This window comes from Mixophyes fleayi, chromosome 10, assembly GCF_038048845.1.
Source record: "Mixophyes fleayi isolate aMixFle1 chromosome 10, aMixFle1.hap1, whole genome shotgun sequence".
Lineage (NCBI taxonomy): Eukaryota > Metazoa > Chordata > Amphibia > Anura > Limnodynastidae > Mixophyes > Mixophyes fleayi.
Window position 1 is genome coordinate 7,003,292 of NC_134411.1, and position 19,875 is coordinate 7,023,166.

The 19,875-nt window shown below is 39.4% G+C and overlaps 1 protein-coding gene across 2 annotated transcripts in view; it reads right to left on the minus strand.

Annotated features, from left to right (window-relative positions):
• ATG2A (autophagy related 2A) overlaps positions 1-19,875 on the minus strand; it is a 75,987-nt gene that overhangs the window by 14,308 nt on the left and 41,804 nt on the right. For both annotated transcript variants that reach the window (XM_075187762.1, XM_075187760.1), the window contains 3 exons: positions 15,343-15,413; positions 13,590-13,666; positions 12,919-13,089 (listed from right to left, as the gene is read on the minus strand). In XM_075187762.1, coding sequence (XP_075043863.1) covers positions 12,919-13,089; positions 13,590-13,666; positions 15,343-15,413 — 319 coding nt within the window. The remainder of the gene's footprint in view (positions 1-12,918; positions 13,090-13,589; positions 13,667-15,342; positions 15,414-19,875) is intronic.

Here is a 19,875-nt window from a genome sequence, read left to right on the forward strand (position 1 = left end):
ATCCGTAAGAGCATGTACAAATATATAATTTGGAGGTGCAAAGTATGCATGGCAAAAAGGAGACAGGGCTACGAGTTATGTACAATATAATACTCTATATGTAAATATAGAGTACATTATCATCAATAGAAAGGTGTGTTTCATAAACTCAATATCTTTAATATAGATTTCCAACACCATCGTTATTTAAGTCTTATGTTTTTCTTCCCTATACCTCGAGAGTATCCCTATCCCGTTTATCATCCTACTCTTCATTCGTCTTCAGACATTGGCAAGGACCAGGATTTTTTTTTTGTCTTGAACATTACATCATCTTTCTTCATAGTGACCTCAAAACAGTTTTCCTTATTCTGAGAGTAAGAGTTGTGTCAACTGAACAGAGGTGTAGCTATAAGCTTGATAGTTACGGTGAAAAGCTTTAAGCTGGTGCCTCCCAATATGTGCATGCAATCAATTATAATCAGTAAGGACACAAATGTACACAACTTACACACAGAATCAATACACAGTGAAATAGGCATAGAACACACACAGTGCACAGACGGTTCTGTTGTTTCACCCAGAACAATATAATATATATATTTTCAAACCACCATTTAATGTATTTAAAACAAAACATATAATGGCCCATTAACATGTATACAGTAATGAGGGAATCATGAAAATAAAGTACAATCAAGTATGATAAAGTGAAATCAGGGAACTTGAAGATGGGAGGTATAACTTTAAATTGTGTAGATTATGGATACATATATTGTACCTAGATAACAAAGCAGGTAGGGGATCTGTTATTCATTTTTATCATTATTTCAGTACATTATGCCTAAAGTATAATAAATTACATTCATATTTTAACTGGCCCTGGCACCCCTCTCATTATTGAATTGTTAAGCAGAGCTTCTCACTGCGACTGTAAGAGGAGGCATCTTGTGACCATGCCTGTATGACAGTATTACAAAGCAGCACCAATTATTTTTTTTTAAATTTATTTCTAATATTTCAAAACCTTCTGGATAATTAATTTCTATCACAAACATTTACATCAACATCCAGAAAGAGCATAGAAAGCTTACTCTGCAACCCCAACCCACTAGGGTTAATGGATGTCACCAACTGGTCATCACTGACTACTCCTACTGGTATTGCGTAGCCAAACTGGCAAATCAAGTGTGATCGCAGGGGTTCACCAGCACCTGGAATCTCTTAAATTTTTCTTCCTCAGTCCATAGCCAAACAGAACATTTTGACTCTGGCACACGTGGGTCTGGGCTGGGAAATGGTAGCTAAAGATCTCCCACCTAGATGGTCTTCTAGGACTTTGTCCCCAGGGTCTAGTGCTACCTCCATGAGGTTTGGGGCTAGATCCATGGGGCATAGTCCTGCAGCCAGATGTTTACTACTGGGACTTCCAGAACAGAACAGAACCCATCTGGCCCTACAGAATCATATCTGGGAACCCTGCAATGTGGCTGAGAGGCCTCCTGCGCAGTTGCCTATGTCCCTGTGCTGAGGACCAGAGAGAGGCAGTCTCATACCTCAGGAATACCCTGACTGAACGATTGGTTGATTTATTATTTTTACTTTTCACTAAATGTGTACATATTACACCATATATTTACATTATCCATATTTAACTACATTTCCGCCTTCATTATATAAATAATTTACCTCATAATGTGCACCCAGCCACATACGGTCAGAAGAACACGCAGAGATATATCATACTGCACACAACATGCACATATATAGCTAGGACATATTGTACATTAACATATAGTAAATGTGCACAGTAACAGACACAATACAACCTATATAGGCAGACATACCACACAAAGAAAACAATGGATGGATCACTTATGGATAAATGTACTGTATCTTAATAGCATAGTACAAAAACACACAGGAGTAGAGTAGATTAAGTATATGAATATATATCTGGACACACACACACAGAATAACTAGGACATATTTACAAACATATAGCAAATATGCCGTCATTGGTATAATATACAATCTATAAGCACAAATATACAGGTGCACATACCACACGCTGTGAGCCATATAAAGACAGCTACAGCATGTGCCACGCTGGCCTCTCCATTATCTTCTGCAGTGGATAAACTACCTCTTAAAGCACCAAACAAAGCACCACTGCACCCTCATTTTATTCCTGATTACCCTGGAATAAGGGGATAAATGGGAATTGCTGTTAACTTAGTCCCACTTGTTCTTAAAGACGTATTTAACACATATATAATGCAAAATATATGAACAACTCACAATTTGCCGTATATCAAATAAGAGCAATACATTTCTTACACCAAGTCACATATGACCTACACAACCAGGTTTTCCACCTTTAGCCATTTCATTAATTAGGTTGTTCTTGCTTTATAGCAACTTATTAACGCTGCATTCCCATTGCATCTATATGTCTGCAGAGGGGGGAGGGGTGGGGGTGGAGACAATAAGCAGCAATTGCCAAATCACCCTACCTAAGAGCGCTGTTTAAGCAATGCAGGACTTCCTTCTGAGTTTCACAGCTATGTATTAATATCATCAAGCAGAATTGACTGATTTGGTGTATGCAAAAAGCAGAAGAGTACAGTGATCAGAGCTATTCCAGGAGACTAGAACTAATAGGTGTCCCTGCTGCAAGTTAGTGTCGCTAGCTGTAAGGGAGAGATACTTTAAATGGAGGAATAAAGAACTGTAAATAACAATATGCATCATTATATAGGAGTGGTCAGCCATCCCTCTCCACTCACCCAGAAGGCCACGGAGCTCACCCCCCGCTGTACCTGCTGCAAGTAAACAGATAATCCTTCTTCCTGGGCCAACACCAGTGGCGCACGCAGGGGGGGTTTCTGAGTCTTCAGAAACCCCCCCCCCTGCGCTAAGTGGCCGCTATAGCTGCACTGTCCTATACAGCAGCCGCGGCGCTGTCAAAGAAGCGTCCGCGGCTGCTGTATAGGACAGCGCTGAAGAAACGGAGCTCAGCTCTCGCGAGGGGTGGTTTTTTTTTGGGGGGTCAATCCTCCGTTCGCCCCTGAACACGGTCAGGAAAAGGAACTATGTTCTAGCACTGTTCCTATTATACACAGTAGCATTTATGTGATCTTTGATTTGAATACAATTGTATCAAGTGAGCAGCTTTGTGTTATATTCCAAAAATAATGGGCAACACAATAGCATTTCAACAGCTTCCCTCTCCAAGCTCCATCACTAAATACACAGGCACCTACTGTGACCCACTATTTACATATTTATTCATCTATCAGAGATGCCTGAACTATGCAGTTAATCTTCAACAATTGAAATAGCTCTCTGGATAAGTCAATATGAAGCCACTCAGGTGAGCTGAAGTATTTATTGGGCTCTAGTAGATTCCTTTGTTGCCCTTTAGCTTTACTATGGGCTCATTTGGTATCACCCTGGCCCCTGTCACAGTATGCATATTGTATGTATAGAATATTGCTTCATGAAAGGTCATGTTACTGTAAGCCTTTCTTAATGCAAGTGTTATTATCATGATGTCTGTAATAAGTAGAAACATTAAAAAAAACAAAAAAACTATAACATCAAAATGAAAAATTGCTTGTTTTCCTGGATATATACTGCAACCCCCCCTAATAGTGCAATTCATTTCAAAATGCACCTCTTTAGCCACCATGCACATGTATAAGTGCAAGCTGACATTCCACGGTTGGGTACTACACCCACGGTGACTTAGTGGTTAGCACTTCTGCCTCACACCATTGGGGTCATGAGTTTGATTCCCGACCATGGCCTTATCTGTGTGGAGTTTGTATGTTCTCCCCGTGTTTGCGTGGGTTTCCTCCGGGTGCTCTGGTTTCCTCCCACTCTCCAAAAACATACTGGTAGGTTAATTGTCTGCTATTAAATTGCCCTTAGTCTCTCTCGGTCAGTGTGTATGTATGTTAGGGTATTTAGATTGTGAGCTCCAATGGAGCAGGGACTGATGTGAGTGAGTTATCTGCACAGTGGCGCTATATAAATAAATAGAGTAAATAAATAGATGATGCCCACTTCCGCTGCATGGTGGGTCTAGCTGCAAAATTAATACAAATGTCACTTCAGTGTCCTACCTGCTGCCACTTTAAAATGAGACAAACTAGAAAGTTTATTTAATAAGGAGAGTGGTGCTAAAAATGATTTATTAAAGCTGACATTTAGATGCATCCTAAAACACCAGGCATTCCAGCCTCGTTTAACTACATGAATCACAAGAGTAAGGAAACACCTGGAATGTCTATATTACATCTGTCACTTTTGTGTGCTTACACCACTGATCGTATAAGATGACTCATGATTACTGGCTCCCCCTAAATCGCTTATCCCGCAAAATGAAATATTGTTTTTGAATATAAGACCGTTTAAAGCACATTCATGTGCCCTGCCTGCATTTAGCTTCGAATGCCCTCATCTTCCAAGCTCCTACAATCAGAAGATGCTGCCATCTTGACATGCAAATCCATATGATTACCCTAAAATTGGGCACATTTGTGCAAAAATGCTCACATGATGTCATCAAATGACATGCGTTGCAGTGGTGCATTTGTGCCTTTAACTTATTTGAGCCTTTAACCTTTTTTCCCTATACTCTAGCATCAGTATTCAGACAAAGCCTAAAAAGTCACTGAACTTACTACTGTGCACATTTACACCAGTAAGTATGCCATGCTTACTACTGCAAAATGTCCTCTGTTAGATGTTGTCTGTAAAATGTTAATGTAAGTGATGGCTGACCGAGGATTTGTTGCTAGTGATTTTTCTCAAGCTTTCTCAGCAGTACAGACAGGAAAAATAACACTTGGAAAAGTGAAAGAATGTTAAATGAAGGCAGGTGTTTGACATTTTATTACCATGACATGAAGCCCAGCCACTAATCTTTCTCAATGGAGATTGTATTATTATGACATCACCACTAGCTACTAATCATTCCCAGTGGAAATGTTATTCTTAAGACATCACTGCTAGCCATAATTCTTAGGGGAATTTACTAACAGATCAGCTATCTAAGATGCAGGACTGCTCTGAGATTATTCATTGTACATGTGGAAACTTAGTATTAGTGCCTTCACTGTGAATAGGCAACAAGTATCACTATTAGTCTTTATAAAAGCACCAACATATATTATGTAGTACTATACATTTAGGAGATCATGGCACAAATTACATACAATGACATGAAACAGAAGATAAAGGTAACCCACCCAAATACACTTACAAATACGAAATGTTTGGGTAACACTGCAGAAAATAGTGGAAGACAACGGTGGTTTTTGGTGGTAAAAGTATGTGGTTACTGTGAAGTAGGAGGATTATCTGCCATCAATATTAAAGAAGCAATTGATAAATGGTAGCGTCCAGAGGTGTGGTATGGTTGGAATAGGGAGAAACGGTGAATGGGGGTGACGTGAAAGACAAACCTGTCTCTTAATACAACCAGCTGCTGGCAACCTTAACTATTATTCCCCATTTATATTGAGTGAACCTCTTCCATCTTCTGATTCTGGGTAAGGCTTTCATTTGTGTTCTGCATGGGCACTCGTACTTATCTGTCAGCTGTGATTAGCTCTATGTGGTTTACTTCAAGAGAGCCATACACCAGGACTGTTTATTGCAACATGCCCCAACACTACACAGCAATATATAGGCAATCAGTAGATGCCATGACTTTTGAGCATGAATCATAGACACAAAGAGCCCAGTCCAGGACTGTCCATTTAAGGATCATCCACAAAAGGTTCATCCACTATACACAGGCCACCTCTGCCAATTACATAAGGAGCAAGCAAAATAAAACTTACAACTGTGTCCCAACAATCTCCCAGATTTAGGCCATGGGCCTGACCTAGAAGAGTTCCAAATTGAATGTAAAATATCAGAGCATGTTTTCCATTCTACCCTGTCTCACCACCAGCATGAGCGGAGCTCTTCTCTGGCCTATACACAAAAGCCCTGAATGTCGCTCATTCAGGGTTATTATTTTCCCTACTGTGCTCCCACCCTTGGTGCCGGTCACTAGCATGGAGGAGCGGCAGCTTCTTACCTGTGAAGCTGCTTCTCTTCCATGTCAGTGATACACTAGGAGTGTGACAGCATAGTCCAATCAGACGGAGGTGCAGAAGATGCCACCCCGCGCTCCAGATAAGACTTCACACACTTCTCAGCCCCTCATAATATTTACTCACTTATAGATGTTCTCCTGATTAATGCTTCTCTTATTTAGAATACATAGAAGTCTGCAATCCTCCCCTTATCATGGACTGACCATGTAATCAAATAAGTCAATCTTACATACATACATCACCTTATATGATGTTATTGGACAACTACATATTGCAAGGAGTTGCAAAAGGGAGTTGTCTTAAGGTCTTAATTGCTACAGCAAGCGAAAGAAAGCGAGCAAAACAAAAAGCGAGTGAAAGCGATGGAGAGAAAAAGCGAGCGAAAGCGAGAGACAGATCATGTCATGTCCTGGTGGAAATGGTATGTTCCGGTTATTCATCCCAGGGTGGATGAATGTTATGCTACAATATATTGTGACTAAGACTTTCTCATCTACTGACACAATCTCAATAAAGTGTTTTTTGTTTTTTTTATTTAAAAAACAAAAAACCTCTGCTAAAACAGGTGTTAGCAACCAGTAAACAATGGCACACAGTATGGAGACTGAGAAATGCACATGGCGCTATTAGAACCTTGGCTACATTTTCCAGCAAATCAGAGGTTAATCATTGTGGCAAAATGGTTAGTATTGCAGTCTCACATCACTGGTGCTCATGGGATTTGTTTCCAATCAGGGAACGCTCTTTATGGAATTTGCGTGAGGTTTCTTCTTATAGTACAAATACATTCTGTTAGGTTAATTCGTTTCTGACAAAATGGACCTTAGAATGTGTGTGGTAGGGAATTTAGACTTTAAGCTCCAATGGGGCAGGGACAGATGTGAAAGATTCATTATTCAGAGATATCTGTGTGGAATAAAGTCGTCAGAGAAACAATATAAAAAACACTGCAAAACGGAGAACTACCTTGAATCAAAGAGTAATGTAACTTATACCAGCTTCTAAGTCAAGCAGGCATAAGTTACATTAAGAGTTGGTTTCCACATACAAAATGCACAAAACCACTTTGGTGATCTCACATTTACAAAACGAGCTTAAGAGCGAGCATAGGCTCAAGAAAAATGGGTAAAGCCATACCATGTAGCATATGGGGACTAGTAGCTCAACAAACTAACGGATATATTAACAGACATTGAACAAGATAATAACAAGCATATGTCTCCATCAATAACAGGGATTCCTTGGTGTGGTTGCATTATTAATATTTAACATATATAGTAGTCAAAGCAGAGGCCATAAAGTAAATACACAGAGAATGTTGCCACAGTAGATAAAAGTTTTACATATCTATTTGAGATATCACAATTTCTTACTTAAAGCAGCAGTGCCAGGGAAAAAAAAAAAAAAAAAAAAAAAAAGAGATGAGTTATTTTACATAAATCACAGTGTCAGGCTACAAGTAGTATGTCGAAATTTAACATTTACTTTGGTTTGTTTCTTCAGGCTGCAATTAACAATTTATAAATCTGCACAGTGTCATTGATTACCATGGCAACCACAGTCATGTGGCCCATGATGCAGTGAATAGAGGCATTGGAACATCCTTCTGAGCACTGTCTGCTCTGTGTACTGTAAAATTTTCCCTTTCGTCCTCTGCCCTCACATGACATGCTGAGAGCTGTCAGCCTGTATCAGTGTAACCAGGAGACATTTTGCCACCTTCAGAGAGATTTTGAGAAGGAAATAATAATTTCTAGAAGGACAGCTAACAGCCTTGCAGGGCTTATATTGGAAAGTCCCTATAAATGCTTGATTTCATAATTCTATGCTATTGATTATAATCAGGACCATTATTATTACTTTTTTGCTGTTTCTGTGGATTATTGTTGCTGAGCTTCTCGTGGGTATTCGTAATTCTACAAATTATTTTGTTTTGCTATTATTGTATTCATTCTGATTCTATTCTATTTTATACAATGATAGGTGTTTATTTAGAGATTGACATTTATGTGACCATAGTATAAAAAAAAAAAATCTGAATGAATTATGCAGCTATTTTCTACAAGTTTTGAATGACCATTATGCAGCATTGTTTGCAGTCTAGTGGCAGTATATAATAAAATAAAATAAATAAAAATAAATCGGAAATACTGGTTTTCTACGCTGTTAAACACCATCACAAAGCTGTTGCAGAAAAATGCTGCTATGCTTGAAACAAAGCTAGCATATGAGAAAGGTAAGTGGTGTCTTTCCCCATATTTTCTTATGTGCATGTTAAATAGTATTGTGTTCAGAATCTCTTTGTTATCTGCGTACATGCATAAGCTAAATACACCCATTCACACAAACCCTAGTAAGATAAATTGGAAGATAAAATCTACATGTGTGTGGATAACTTAACAACATGTTTGTGTATTTTGTTTTTAGGGGTTATACATGCAAAAATCCCCGTAAATTCCATTTCTCTGCAACAATGGAATATAGTAGGTGGATCTGGAGAAAAGACACTTCGAAACTCAAACTATTTGAGTAGCTAGCTCCTCCCCTACTATGCCCCTCCCACCTGGATCCATCCTGAGTTTTCGAATAACAAAGCCCAGAAGAGAGGGCCTAACAAGGGGTAACTGTAAACATCTTAAAGGTAAACACCAACAGCCAGACCAAGAAGAGAGAGAGCAGTGTCCCCCAAAGGAGTCAGAGAAAAAAAATCCTCTTTTCTCTTTCCTGACATTGGGGGACACTGCGACCATGGGGACATACCAAACCTGCCTCTAAGGATGGGATTGCTCTGACACAGTTGCATGTAAACCCTTGCACCCAAAACAAGGATCATGAGCTGCAGAGCCCTGCAACTTGTAGAATTTAGAAAAGGTGTGGACAGACAACCTTGTAGTAGCCCAGCTCAACTGTTTTGTCTGAAGCACCGTGATGTGTCGCCCACAGTGCACCAACAGTACGGGTTGAATAAGCCTTCAAGCCCACCTGTAGCGGTCTGAACATAAACCAACTCAGACACCCGACGAGCAGAAGAGATAGCGAGTAAATACCACCACCTTCCAATTAAAATAACAGAGATCAACAGAATCCAAGGGCTCAAATGGTTCCTTAGTAAGACCTCTAAGCACCAAACTAAGATCCCAAGGCTCTACCAAATGTACAAACGGGGGCTGAGCTTGTAGAAGCCGCTGTAGAAAAGTCTGCATATCCTTCATGACTGCCAAATTGTGCTGAAAGAAAAATTTGCAGTTTCAGAAAAGACAGAAGGAAAATTATCCTGCAGGAAGGATAGCAAGCAGGAAAGACTAAAGCAAAAAGTGTGACAACTGTGGTGACTACCTTTTTCTTTTTTTAGTTGAAAGCCCAGGAACAGGGCTTTCGTGCTCTAGTGCTCGAAAAAAAAAAAAAAAAAAAGTGGAACAACTGAAAAACGTTCACAAGGGTCCGGTAAATTGCCCTCCTCTAGAGAGGAAGGAACCAAAAGGTCTCTTAGGGGGCAAGGGTCTTCCAGACCCCCTTCGCCGCAAGGGGCCCCTGGGATCCAACAAAGCTTCACCCAGGGCTCAGCCACTGGCCCACTCCCAGAAGGATGGGCAACGATGGGGTTCAGGGGGGCCAGAACCACACAGTTCCCCCTAGATCATAAGGGTCTAGCCACACCCCTACAATCTGTGAAAAAAAACTACAAGTGAAAGTGATATACAAAAAAGTGAATAAATAGGAAAATAAAAAAAAGTGCCAAGTGGGTACGGCCAAAGCCTCATGGCTGGGCTATTCTAAAAATCTTCCTGCCCAGCCATAAGGCCAGGGCAAAAGGAAGGAGAGTGCGAAAAATTAAAGTGGTATAATGTGCTAAGTGCCAACAAAATAACGTGTTTAAGGTGAACAAAAGTGATTTATGGCACCCCTGGGTGGCCACTCCAAGGGCACATTAGTCCGGGGCTTTAATCGCGACATTACCCAGCCCTTGGCATTGGACCAAGCTTTCCCATATCTTACAAGGGGGGCTCCAGTCCCCTCACTGGAAGAGGTACTCACTTGATCTTGGCCAAAAGGACGAAAAACTGTGGTGACCTACACACCACTTGATGTAAGCTTTCCACCCACACATAACCACACACACGTGGTGGTCAGAGTGAAGTGGCCGGGTAGGTATGTACCTTGAGACAAGGACAGAGATGTATGGGGTAGAAGCGTTGGTAAGGGCTTTGTAAGTGAAGAAGAGGTGCGACAGGAGAAGAAGATGAGCCTATCCACAGCATTCTGTATGGATTGAAGGTCAGAAAAGTGAGCCAGAATTTTGGTTGCTTCCTGAGAAAGGAAGGGATGGATTTTTGTGATGTTACGGAGGAGGAAGTTGCAGGATTTGGCAAGGGACTGGATATGAGGGGTAAAACTGAGGGCTGAGTCAAGGGTGACTCCAAGGCAGCAGGTTTGGATGACAGGAGAAAGAGTGATGCTGTCAACTTAAAGGGAGGTAATGAAAAGGATAGCAACATTGGCAGGAGGAAAGATGATGAGATTGGATTTGGTGGTGTTGAGTTGCAGGAAGTGTTGTGACAACCAGATAGTTACAGCAAAGAGACAGCTAGATACCTGGGTTAGGAAGGCGGGAGAGAGGCCAGGGGAAGCGAGATAGATTTGCATATCATCAGCATAGAGGTAGTAATGGCCAGATGATTGAAAAAGTTCACCAAGGGAGGTGGTGTGAATATATTTTAAATATAATATAATATAATATTATATATTCTGCCTGCAATGAGGATTAGAGAGGTTAAGGGTCTGTACTTAGACAGGAAGCATTAGAATTGGATAATGTAACAGAGATACAACTACAACATTCCAAGAGAAAAAAAAAACGGTCCCCATATTCAAAATGGGCAGTCTTAAATGTCAATGTGTTTACAACACTTAGATTAACTATATTACTTAAAGTAAAGTGTTTGGACTGCAGGTGCCAAAGAGCTGGAGTTTGAAGCCGCAAAACATCATAGTACGGAATTTGGGAGTGACCATCCTCTGAATTTGGATGCAAGTCAAAGAGCTGTTTATCATGAGGTCACATGAGGCCTTGTTATATGCCAGACTTACAGAAAATAAAAGTTATCAGACTGTGGAAGGTGGTAAACAGGTTAGGTATTCAAGAAAATGAATATATTTCCTTTATCGTTTTTGTTTACACAAACACAAACATAAAAGAAATCATTTGGTTTACTTAAACATATTTTCACATGATTTTTTAGGTAGCAGCAGAAATAACCAGAACGCTGTATTTCATCTAAATTTACTACAAAAAAAAAATAAAAAAAAAATGGTACACTCATACATATATTATTCTAAACTCACCACTAGGTGCATTGTTATAGAGCAGTTTATAAAATATGTCTGCAAATATCATCATCTCTGCTATATTGTTAAATATTGCATTGCATGTGTCGATTTTGAATATAGAGGTGTGAATAATGCTTATAACAACAGTTTAAGTATATTTAGTAAACAAGGGTCTATCCGGATATCATCACACCATAAATAAAGTTATATATACCAACTAGAGATGTCAAAGGTCAATTAATAAATAATAAAAAAATAATCCCATTATATTACATTAATATTTATTATTAGTACTACTAAAGTCGAGACTTTCATAAATTCACATATGACACAGGACAGGTTGAATATTGCAACATTTAGAAGGAAAATAGTGTTTATATTGTCACATTTTCCTTGTTATCCCCTAGATAGAATGTTTTGAGCATTAGACCAAACTTCTAGTCCTAAGTTTTGTTGAGACAGGAAACAGCTGACATATTTTTAGGATTGTACTCCCCAAGCAGATTTATTTTTAAAATAAATGCATTATGTGCTTAAAGTAGTAGTGGGCACCACAGTGACTTCCTTCCTTTGGTCCTCTGTCACGTAAATGTAATGTGATAGAGTGAACACAGTACATTCAGTCTATATAACTGGTCAGTCTGTGATTGAATGGTGAATTCTTCTCCCCAGTTTGACTACTCTGCCAAAGGTTAATCTACCGTTTAGTCCGTGCGATATTCCTGCTGGTGATCAAATTGGAGATTTCCAGGCTCCTTGAGGGTCCAATGGCCACTTGTGATGAAAATAATCATGGTGCCCACCACTGCTTTAAGTGTATCCCATAAGACATTTACCTATTACTGATTGGATGACCATTAGCAAAAGTAATAGATCGATTGTAATATATTCTTATGCTCCACTTATAAAGTGTTGAAAACTGTTACTATATGGTCCTACACTGTCACGGCTTAAAGTTTGGTGATATCACATCCCCTTTGTCTTGCACTGCCAATTTACTTATTCAGTGTACAGTATTTGTATGACTTTGCATCAGTGTGTTCACATGGATGTGGGAGTATCGTAGAGGCAATTTATGTCTATAAATAAAGTTTAATTAACGGAAACAACCTGTCTCTAAGAGTCTTAACAAAGAGTCTTAGATCAGCTCCACCTCATGTGAAACTTTTTCCAAGAAGAATTCCAAGGTCCCTCTTCGGAGCCAAGAGGGAAGAGGAGGGTCCCAGAGTCCTTCCAAAACAAGTGTCCAACGTAGGAAGAATCCCTCAGCGTGGTTGGAACTGGAAAAAAACAAAAAAATATATATTGTGTACATTGCTTTGGTAAAAAAGCGATATACACAATACATATTTTTCCTTCTTTTGTCCCGGCTCCAACTGTGCTGAGGGTTTCATCCTACATTCTGCAAGTTACAAATCAAAATCAATAGCACCTTGCTACTTTGTGATCCACTGTACATGACCCAGACGTTTGTGTCTAGTGAGAGACCGAGTACCTGAAGCTTCTGTCCTGCAATCTCGGTCGGTGGCTCAGGTCTTGAAGGGCAATGCAGATCCCCATTGTTCATCACATACTGGGTGAGGTTGGCAAGCATGGCACAGGAGTCTGCACATGTGTGAATGTGGAGGACATTGTTAGAGCAGCGAAGTTCAAAAAGAGGCTGTGTCTGCGGGGGGAGAAAAAAAACCAATAGATGAGATCACAAAGAGGCCGACGGACACAGAGTATAATGATAGGGAAGTGAAGTATATAATACTTATTAACAGTATATAAACACTATGCAGAATACCCTGTACTGTAAACAATCTGTGCACATTTTTAGTATATAATGTAAAGTTAGATAGCAGTCATAGACTGACAGCAGTGACAGCTGTATGAATTAAATGTAATACAAAGAGACATAAAATACAGACAGCTGTGTTGTGAATGAAGGCTGCCAAGTCACTGAGGCATGGACAGTAATCATGAAACAATCAGTAATCAGGAGACACTGATTCTTAGTGAACGGATAGCAGATTCTCATGAACATTGGTTCAATCCACAAAAGATGTCTGCCTTTAGTGTGTGTAGGCATTAGGTACACTTTAAATACATTTACTGCTTTGTTGGATGAGAGACTGACTTGCAGTTCATCACCACAGGTTACATTATTCTTCAGATTCATACCAGTTTAGAGAAAGAATTTCCCTTCCATGTGGTGATGACCAACTCCAGAAGATCCACATCCAGGACACACACGTAATCTGAGGATGAAGAGTGACTTAGTGACTTACTGAGAGCACTGTGTCATACTGTGAAGGAAGAAACTTGTGTTGTGCCACACTACACTCTGTCTTCATACTCGCATACAACGAACACACAGAGGATCTTATACAGTGGTGATAAAACAGGGTATACTGCTTCCACGGTGTAAAGGACATTATTAAATGAAACATTCCCCTCCCAGCAGCTTCTACTCAGGCTGGAGGAATTGTTGGCATGGTCCCCAATGTTAATATAAATACTGGCCTTTTATAATTAATACACTAACAAAAGTATAAGTGGTTTAAATACCATTTGGAATGGCGTTTTGACAGCTCAAATAATTTATTTTCTCGCCCAGTAGCAGAGAGCTATCATAAGCAGGAATATCTCCCCCTGGAGCTATGTACGATTGCTATTGATGAGTTACAGGAAACTAAGAAATACAGATTAGCAGATAATATACAAAGCAAAAACAATGTCAGTATTACTAAGAAGGGTGTCATAGCATTACGCACTGTGCACATAGCTATGTCACCAACAACAAACTTTAGGCTGTTCTTCTAGTACAGAGTTGAGCCAAGGGTGCAGCCAATAGCAGGATATATCATGTTTTAATTTTACAGTCTCCCTGAAAGCAACGCTACTGAGTTCGGATGAGAATCAACATTTCTGTTTAACTGATCACAGGTATTGCAGAATGCATAGCTCACAAAGACAGATATCAGTTCTGAAACATATGTGATAGTAGTAAAGTCCAGGTTGCGTTACTTTTACCCGTAACACGGCCAAATTAATTACCCCATGTGTCTGTCTGTGTGTTTGGGAATTTAGACTGTATGCCCTAATGGGGCAGGGACAATGTGAGTGAGTTATCTGTACAGCGCTGCAGAATTAGTGGCGCTATATAAATAAATGGAGATGATGATGTCCATGCATGCTTTGTGCATTGAAGACTGTTAATCACAATTGAGTTGATGAGCCCCAAGTGATGCTTTGGGTACAGCAAGGACATCTACACGTCAACTCTCTTGTTTTTCTCAAAAAAAGTAATCAAGCCCTGAAAACAAGAGCTAAAAGTGGCAAGATGTAAGAAGGGGTTATTCCGAAACTACTGATTTAACAGTTCAGAAATATTAGAGGACTTACTGCCCTCTAGTGGGCACAGTCTCAATGTATTGAGCATTTGAAGTTTTTGAGATCATAACCATCTTAGGTTGCAAAATTGATCAATTGAGCATTCAATCCAGGATCTCCTGAGTATTACTATGAATTACTTATACAGCGCTAACATTTTCCACAGTGCAGTGCAAAGCAAAGAACAAGTACAGGTCTTCTAAAGCCAAAAAAGAAGGATATTCAGATAAATTATTTCAGATAAGTGACAATTAGATATGGAACTCTACAATTAAGCAGTTTCAATTTGTAGTTTTGTTGTAGGTTATTTTTGCACATTAAGCGGAACAGATGTATTTTTGAGAAATTCCTTCTTCTACCAGAGAAAGCCCCTGAATTCATGTTTCTGTATCATCATGTAACTATGCACCAAGAAGACCAAGACTTGCCTCCTTCCTGGTCTCAGGAGGTAATACAGGTTCTGCTGGAATTTCTTTCTACTTTGCTAGTAAATGAATTTGGGGTCAGACCTAACTTATTTCCAGATCAATTTATTTCATACCTTTCTTTAAATCGGTTACATCAGCTTCACATTTGTCTGACAGGTAAAGAGCAGAGTCATCTAAAATAAACCTGTAAATGGGAAAAGAAATCTATTACACATATCTAGCAATAGAGAACAGAAGTGAAATAGGAAGACTCCCCATCTAAAGGGAAGGCAAGAGATGCAGAAATGAAAAGGGTGAGAGAGAAACAGGATTAGGAAAATGAGAACAAAGTGAAAGGGAAAGTAAGAAACTTTAAGATGGAATACAAATAATGTAAACATAAAAATAAATGTGAACAAACAGATAAATCAATAAATTTTAGATCTATATTACCATTTACAACCAATGGCAAATTAGAACCACCAACTGCACTGGAAGCAGCTGAAACTATGGGCAAACACTTAGATCGGTGGTCAGGCAAAAGAAAATATGATGTTTCATAATAGTTCACTCAAGACCAACAACATTACATTAAATCGTCATTAGAACACAAAACAGGATTCCAAGTGTATTACTAAATACACAGCGAGTTTCTGACACAAACTATTTCATAACAAACAGCTAGAGGCACTCACCTCACATTCACTTTGATAAGAAAGTGAAACGTGAGCACTTAGGAAGATCCTAACACCTCGGCTCCACCACAATAAGAGTCATTTGTGAAGTTGCAAAAAAACAAAACCTACTGTTCAATATATTGTGAGATCACGATTCTTTTATTGCGAAAATGCACCCAACTTATATGGAAAATGTTTGGATTAACTGGTTAAGATGGCATCTGCAGAGGAGGATCTGGCTGATGCAGGGCAGATCTGGTGGTCCTTGCTGAATGGAGGTCAGGCACACTTTGATTCATAGACTGGACACATGCAGAAATTAGATTTTGTGTTTGAGATTGCGCATTTGTGGGGCTCCTGGCTCAGCAGGTAGCCGCAGAACCCTTTAAAAGGCCAGACATTCAAATATGCTTGAAGGTGGCAGAGATCAAAAGCTTGTCTAAACTTTTAATGGATAGTTTTTGCACCAACCTTGTATTGACAGACATTTACCAATGTATTACCAATATTTAATTGTATGTCAACGACCTCTAGTAAAGAGAAATCCAATATCCCTCACTCTGATGACTTAAGACACAGGTGGGGCTAGATAGAGCACCGTTTTAGCAGAAAACATTTTAATGTTTAAATTAAAGAGGGTGGTCTTAGAGTGATAGTTGGCAGGTCTTTGAAATGCCGGGGTTACTCTTACACCATGCACATTTACATATGGACCCTTTTTCCCACAAAAAGTCACACATTATAGGGGCAGCTCCTAAAAGCAGCATTGCGATATATACTTATGGAGGCACTTGGTGGACAAACCGGTTAATTTATTTAAATGTAAACGTGTGGCACATCTGCTTTAAATTTGCCGTTAACAAAAAAAAATAAGCCAACATGAAGATGCCTGATGTAACACTAGTATGATTCAGTAGGCTGTAGAACCACCTTTGGAAGCAATAACTTGTTTATATAACCAGTATCTAGCATCATATTTTAAGCTGTTTTGTAAGGAGTGGGACAGAATTCTTCAGCTCATTAATGTTTAAGGGCATTCACTCTCAAAGTTCTCTTGAGGTCCCACTACAGCATCTAAATGGGGTTGAAGTCTGGATTTTGACTTGTTTATTCCAAAATATTTATTCTTTTCTTTTTAAACCAGTGGTAGATTTGCTAGCATGTTCCGCATCATTGTCCTACTGCACAATCCAATTACAGTCAAAGCTTTATTGGTTGGACAGATGGCTTCACATTTTCCTTTAGTATCGATTGGCATAAGAGAGTCTTGATGGGGGTCTTGGGGCTGCAGAGCAACTCAAAATCATCACCACTCCACCACTGTGCATTGTGGCTGGCATGAGGTTCTTGTGGCCATATCCTTGTGGCATTGTGCATTAAGGCCAAACAACTCCATCTTGGTTTTGTCTGTCCAGAGGACATAGTTCCAGAAGTCTTTTGCTTTATATAGATGAAACTTTTTATCATTCTTTATTTATATGGCCCAATCACAGAGAAGTACAATGGCTGCACGTATGAAGTATGAACAATAAGCATGTCCTTCTAACAGTATCCATGCAGTGTAAAGTGTGGATGAAAGAACATCTTGTTGCTAATCAACAATTTTGTTTTGCCATTGTGTAATGCTTAGTTTGTATCCCAGAACCCCTACTCTCTTTCTGTGTTTAAGGGGGTTTAGACAGGGCAAGAAGTTGAGCAAGTATAGCTGGTGTAGGTCATGAGGAATAAGTATACCTAAATATTTTAAATGAAAGTTAGAGGACTTAATAGATTATTTCATAGAGTTATAGTATATTTCAAGCTCCTGATTTTGTAAAATAGATTTTAAAGCCAGACAGTTCACTAAAATTCTTTCTTGTGATTCAGGAAGTAAAATAGCAGTTGCGAAATAGTGAGTAATAGAGGTCAGTGAATGTCAGTATTTGATATTCTGTGTATCCCATATGGATCCCATTGATATTATGGCTGTCCTTTAGCCTCTTTAAGGCGGTCGTGACGTTTGTATAAAGAGAAGGTGAAAAGGATTGCCCTCTCTATTCCTTTTGTGCATCTGGAATAATTCAGATACTACCCCACTAATCAAAAAGGGAGGAATAGAGAAACTTAATCTATTTCATCATGCTTGTCTGATGGCCCAGCATACGCAGTGCAAAATACATAAAAATAAGATATAACCCCTATGCTTACTCCTGCCTCCCTTCTGTGGATTCCAAGGGCACGTCGCCCCAAAAAAGCTTTGTCTCATCCCATAATCTCCCACTCTCTGGCTATATGGGACTTATCCATCAGGCTCTATGGTCTCTCCCCGCATCCATCACCAATTATTCCTTTTTAAAAACCCTGATTTCCCTCCTGGTTTACACCATTCCGCATTCCTTCCATGGCATTCCCGAGGGATACGTTTCCTAAATGACATAACCCGCTGTACAACAATTCCCCAATTTACGGACATTCAAAGTAACATTGGCTTGCCCACACGGATATTTTATCAATTCCTGCAAATTCGCAATTTTCACTCCCTCTCCAAACCACGTCTTATTTCTCGACATCCCACAACAATTGAAACACTGTGTCTGCGCCAGGCATCGACGTCAGGTCTTATTTCTATTATCTATTCTGAACTAATTGCTCCCTCTACTCCTCCTCGAGACCCTCATGAGATGTCATGGGAACATGACCTGGGCTCTCCTCTTGATGATGAGGAGTGGTCGGAAATTCGGGACAATGCTGCCTCCAGCTCAATCTGCGTCCGAATAAAGGAAAATGTTTACAAACTTCTCTACCGGTGGTAATATGTACCTACTCGACTACAAAAGATACTGCCTGATTCCTCTGACAGATGTTGGCGTCTATGCTCTGGCGCGGGCTCTTTCCTAAACATATGGTGGGACTGCCCGAAACGGATTCCCTTTTGGCGCGAAATTAAAGCCTTGATAGAAATGTTAATTCAAACCCCCTTACCCTTCAACCCTAAATCTTTCATTCTACCTCTCAGGTTCCCCACGGCCACTAGACACCAAAATAAACTTGCTCGTCACATTATTTCAGCGGCCACATGTCAAATCGCCATAGATTGGAAGCAGGCTGCCCCCCCCTTCATTCTCCGCTGTAACTAATAGGATTTGGCATATGTATAAGATGGAATACATGACTAGCATTATACGAAATACGGCCAAATCCTTTAACAAGGTCTGGGACCCCTGGATGTCTTACTTACAATACCGCTCCCCCTTTACCTAATCACACCCCCTGCCCCTACGTAACTCTTCCCCCTCCCATTTCATTGCCTCTGACTCAAGAGGGATTTCCCTCGCACCTCCCCTTCTCCCCCTCCACCTCTCATCTCATCTTCTCTTTTATCTTCCTCTTTCTCTTCCTTCTTCTTTTCTTTTAAATATAAAAATGCCGGTCTTTATTTAATTGAATCTGTGCTATTTTATCTCTGAAGCACGGAGACTCCTACTTCACTATTCAATGTACTGAATATATTTTGTTTGCACTGTTAATTCTTTTTTGACCGTTAATAAACACTTGTTTAAAAAAACACTTGTTTAAAAAAACACTTGTTTAAAAAAACACTTGTTTAAAAAAACACTTGTTTAAAAAAACACTTGTTTAAAAAAACACTTGTTTAAAAAAAACACTTGTTTAAAAAAAACACTTGTTTAAAAAAAACACTTGTTTAAAAAAAACACTTGTTTAAAAAAAACACTTGTTTAAAAAAAACACTTGTTTAAAAAAACACTTGTTTAAAAAAACACTTGTTTTAAAAAAAAAAAAAAAATAGATGATATAACCCCTGTTATATTAGTTTCCATGGTCTCGGTCTGTGGTCGGGGGCATTAACAAGAAGTGGATTAAATGCCCTGACATAGTGTGTTGCAAAATTATCTTGAAAGTTTTAAAATAGAATACATAGAAAATATCGTTACAGGTCCTGGTAAGGACTGGGCATTAATCAGGTATTCCTGAGGCTAGGTACACACTGAA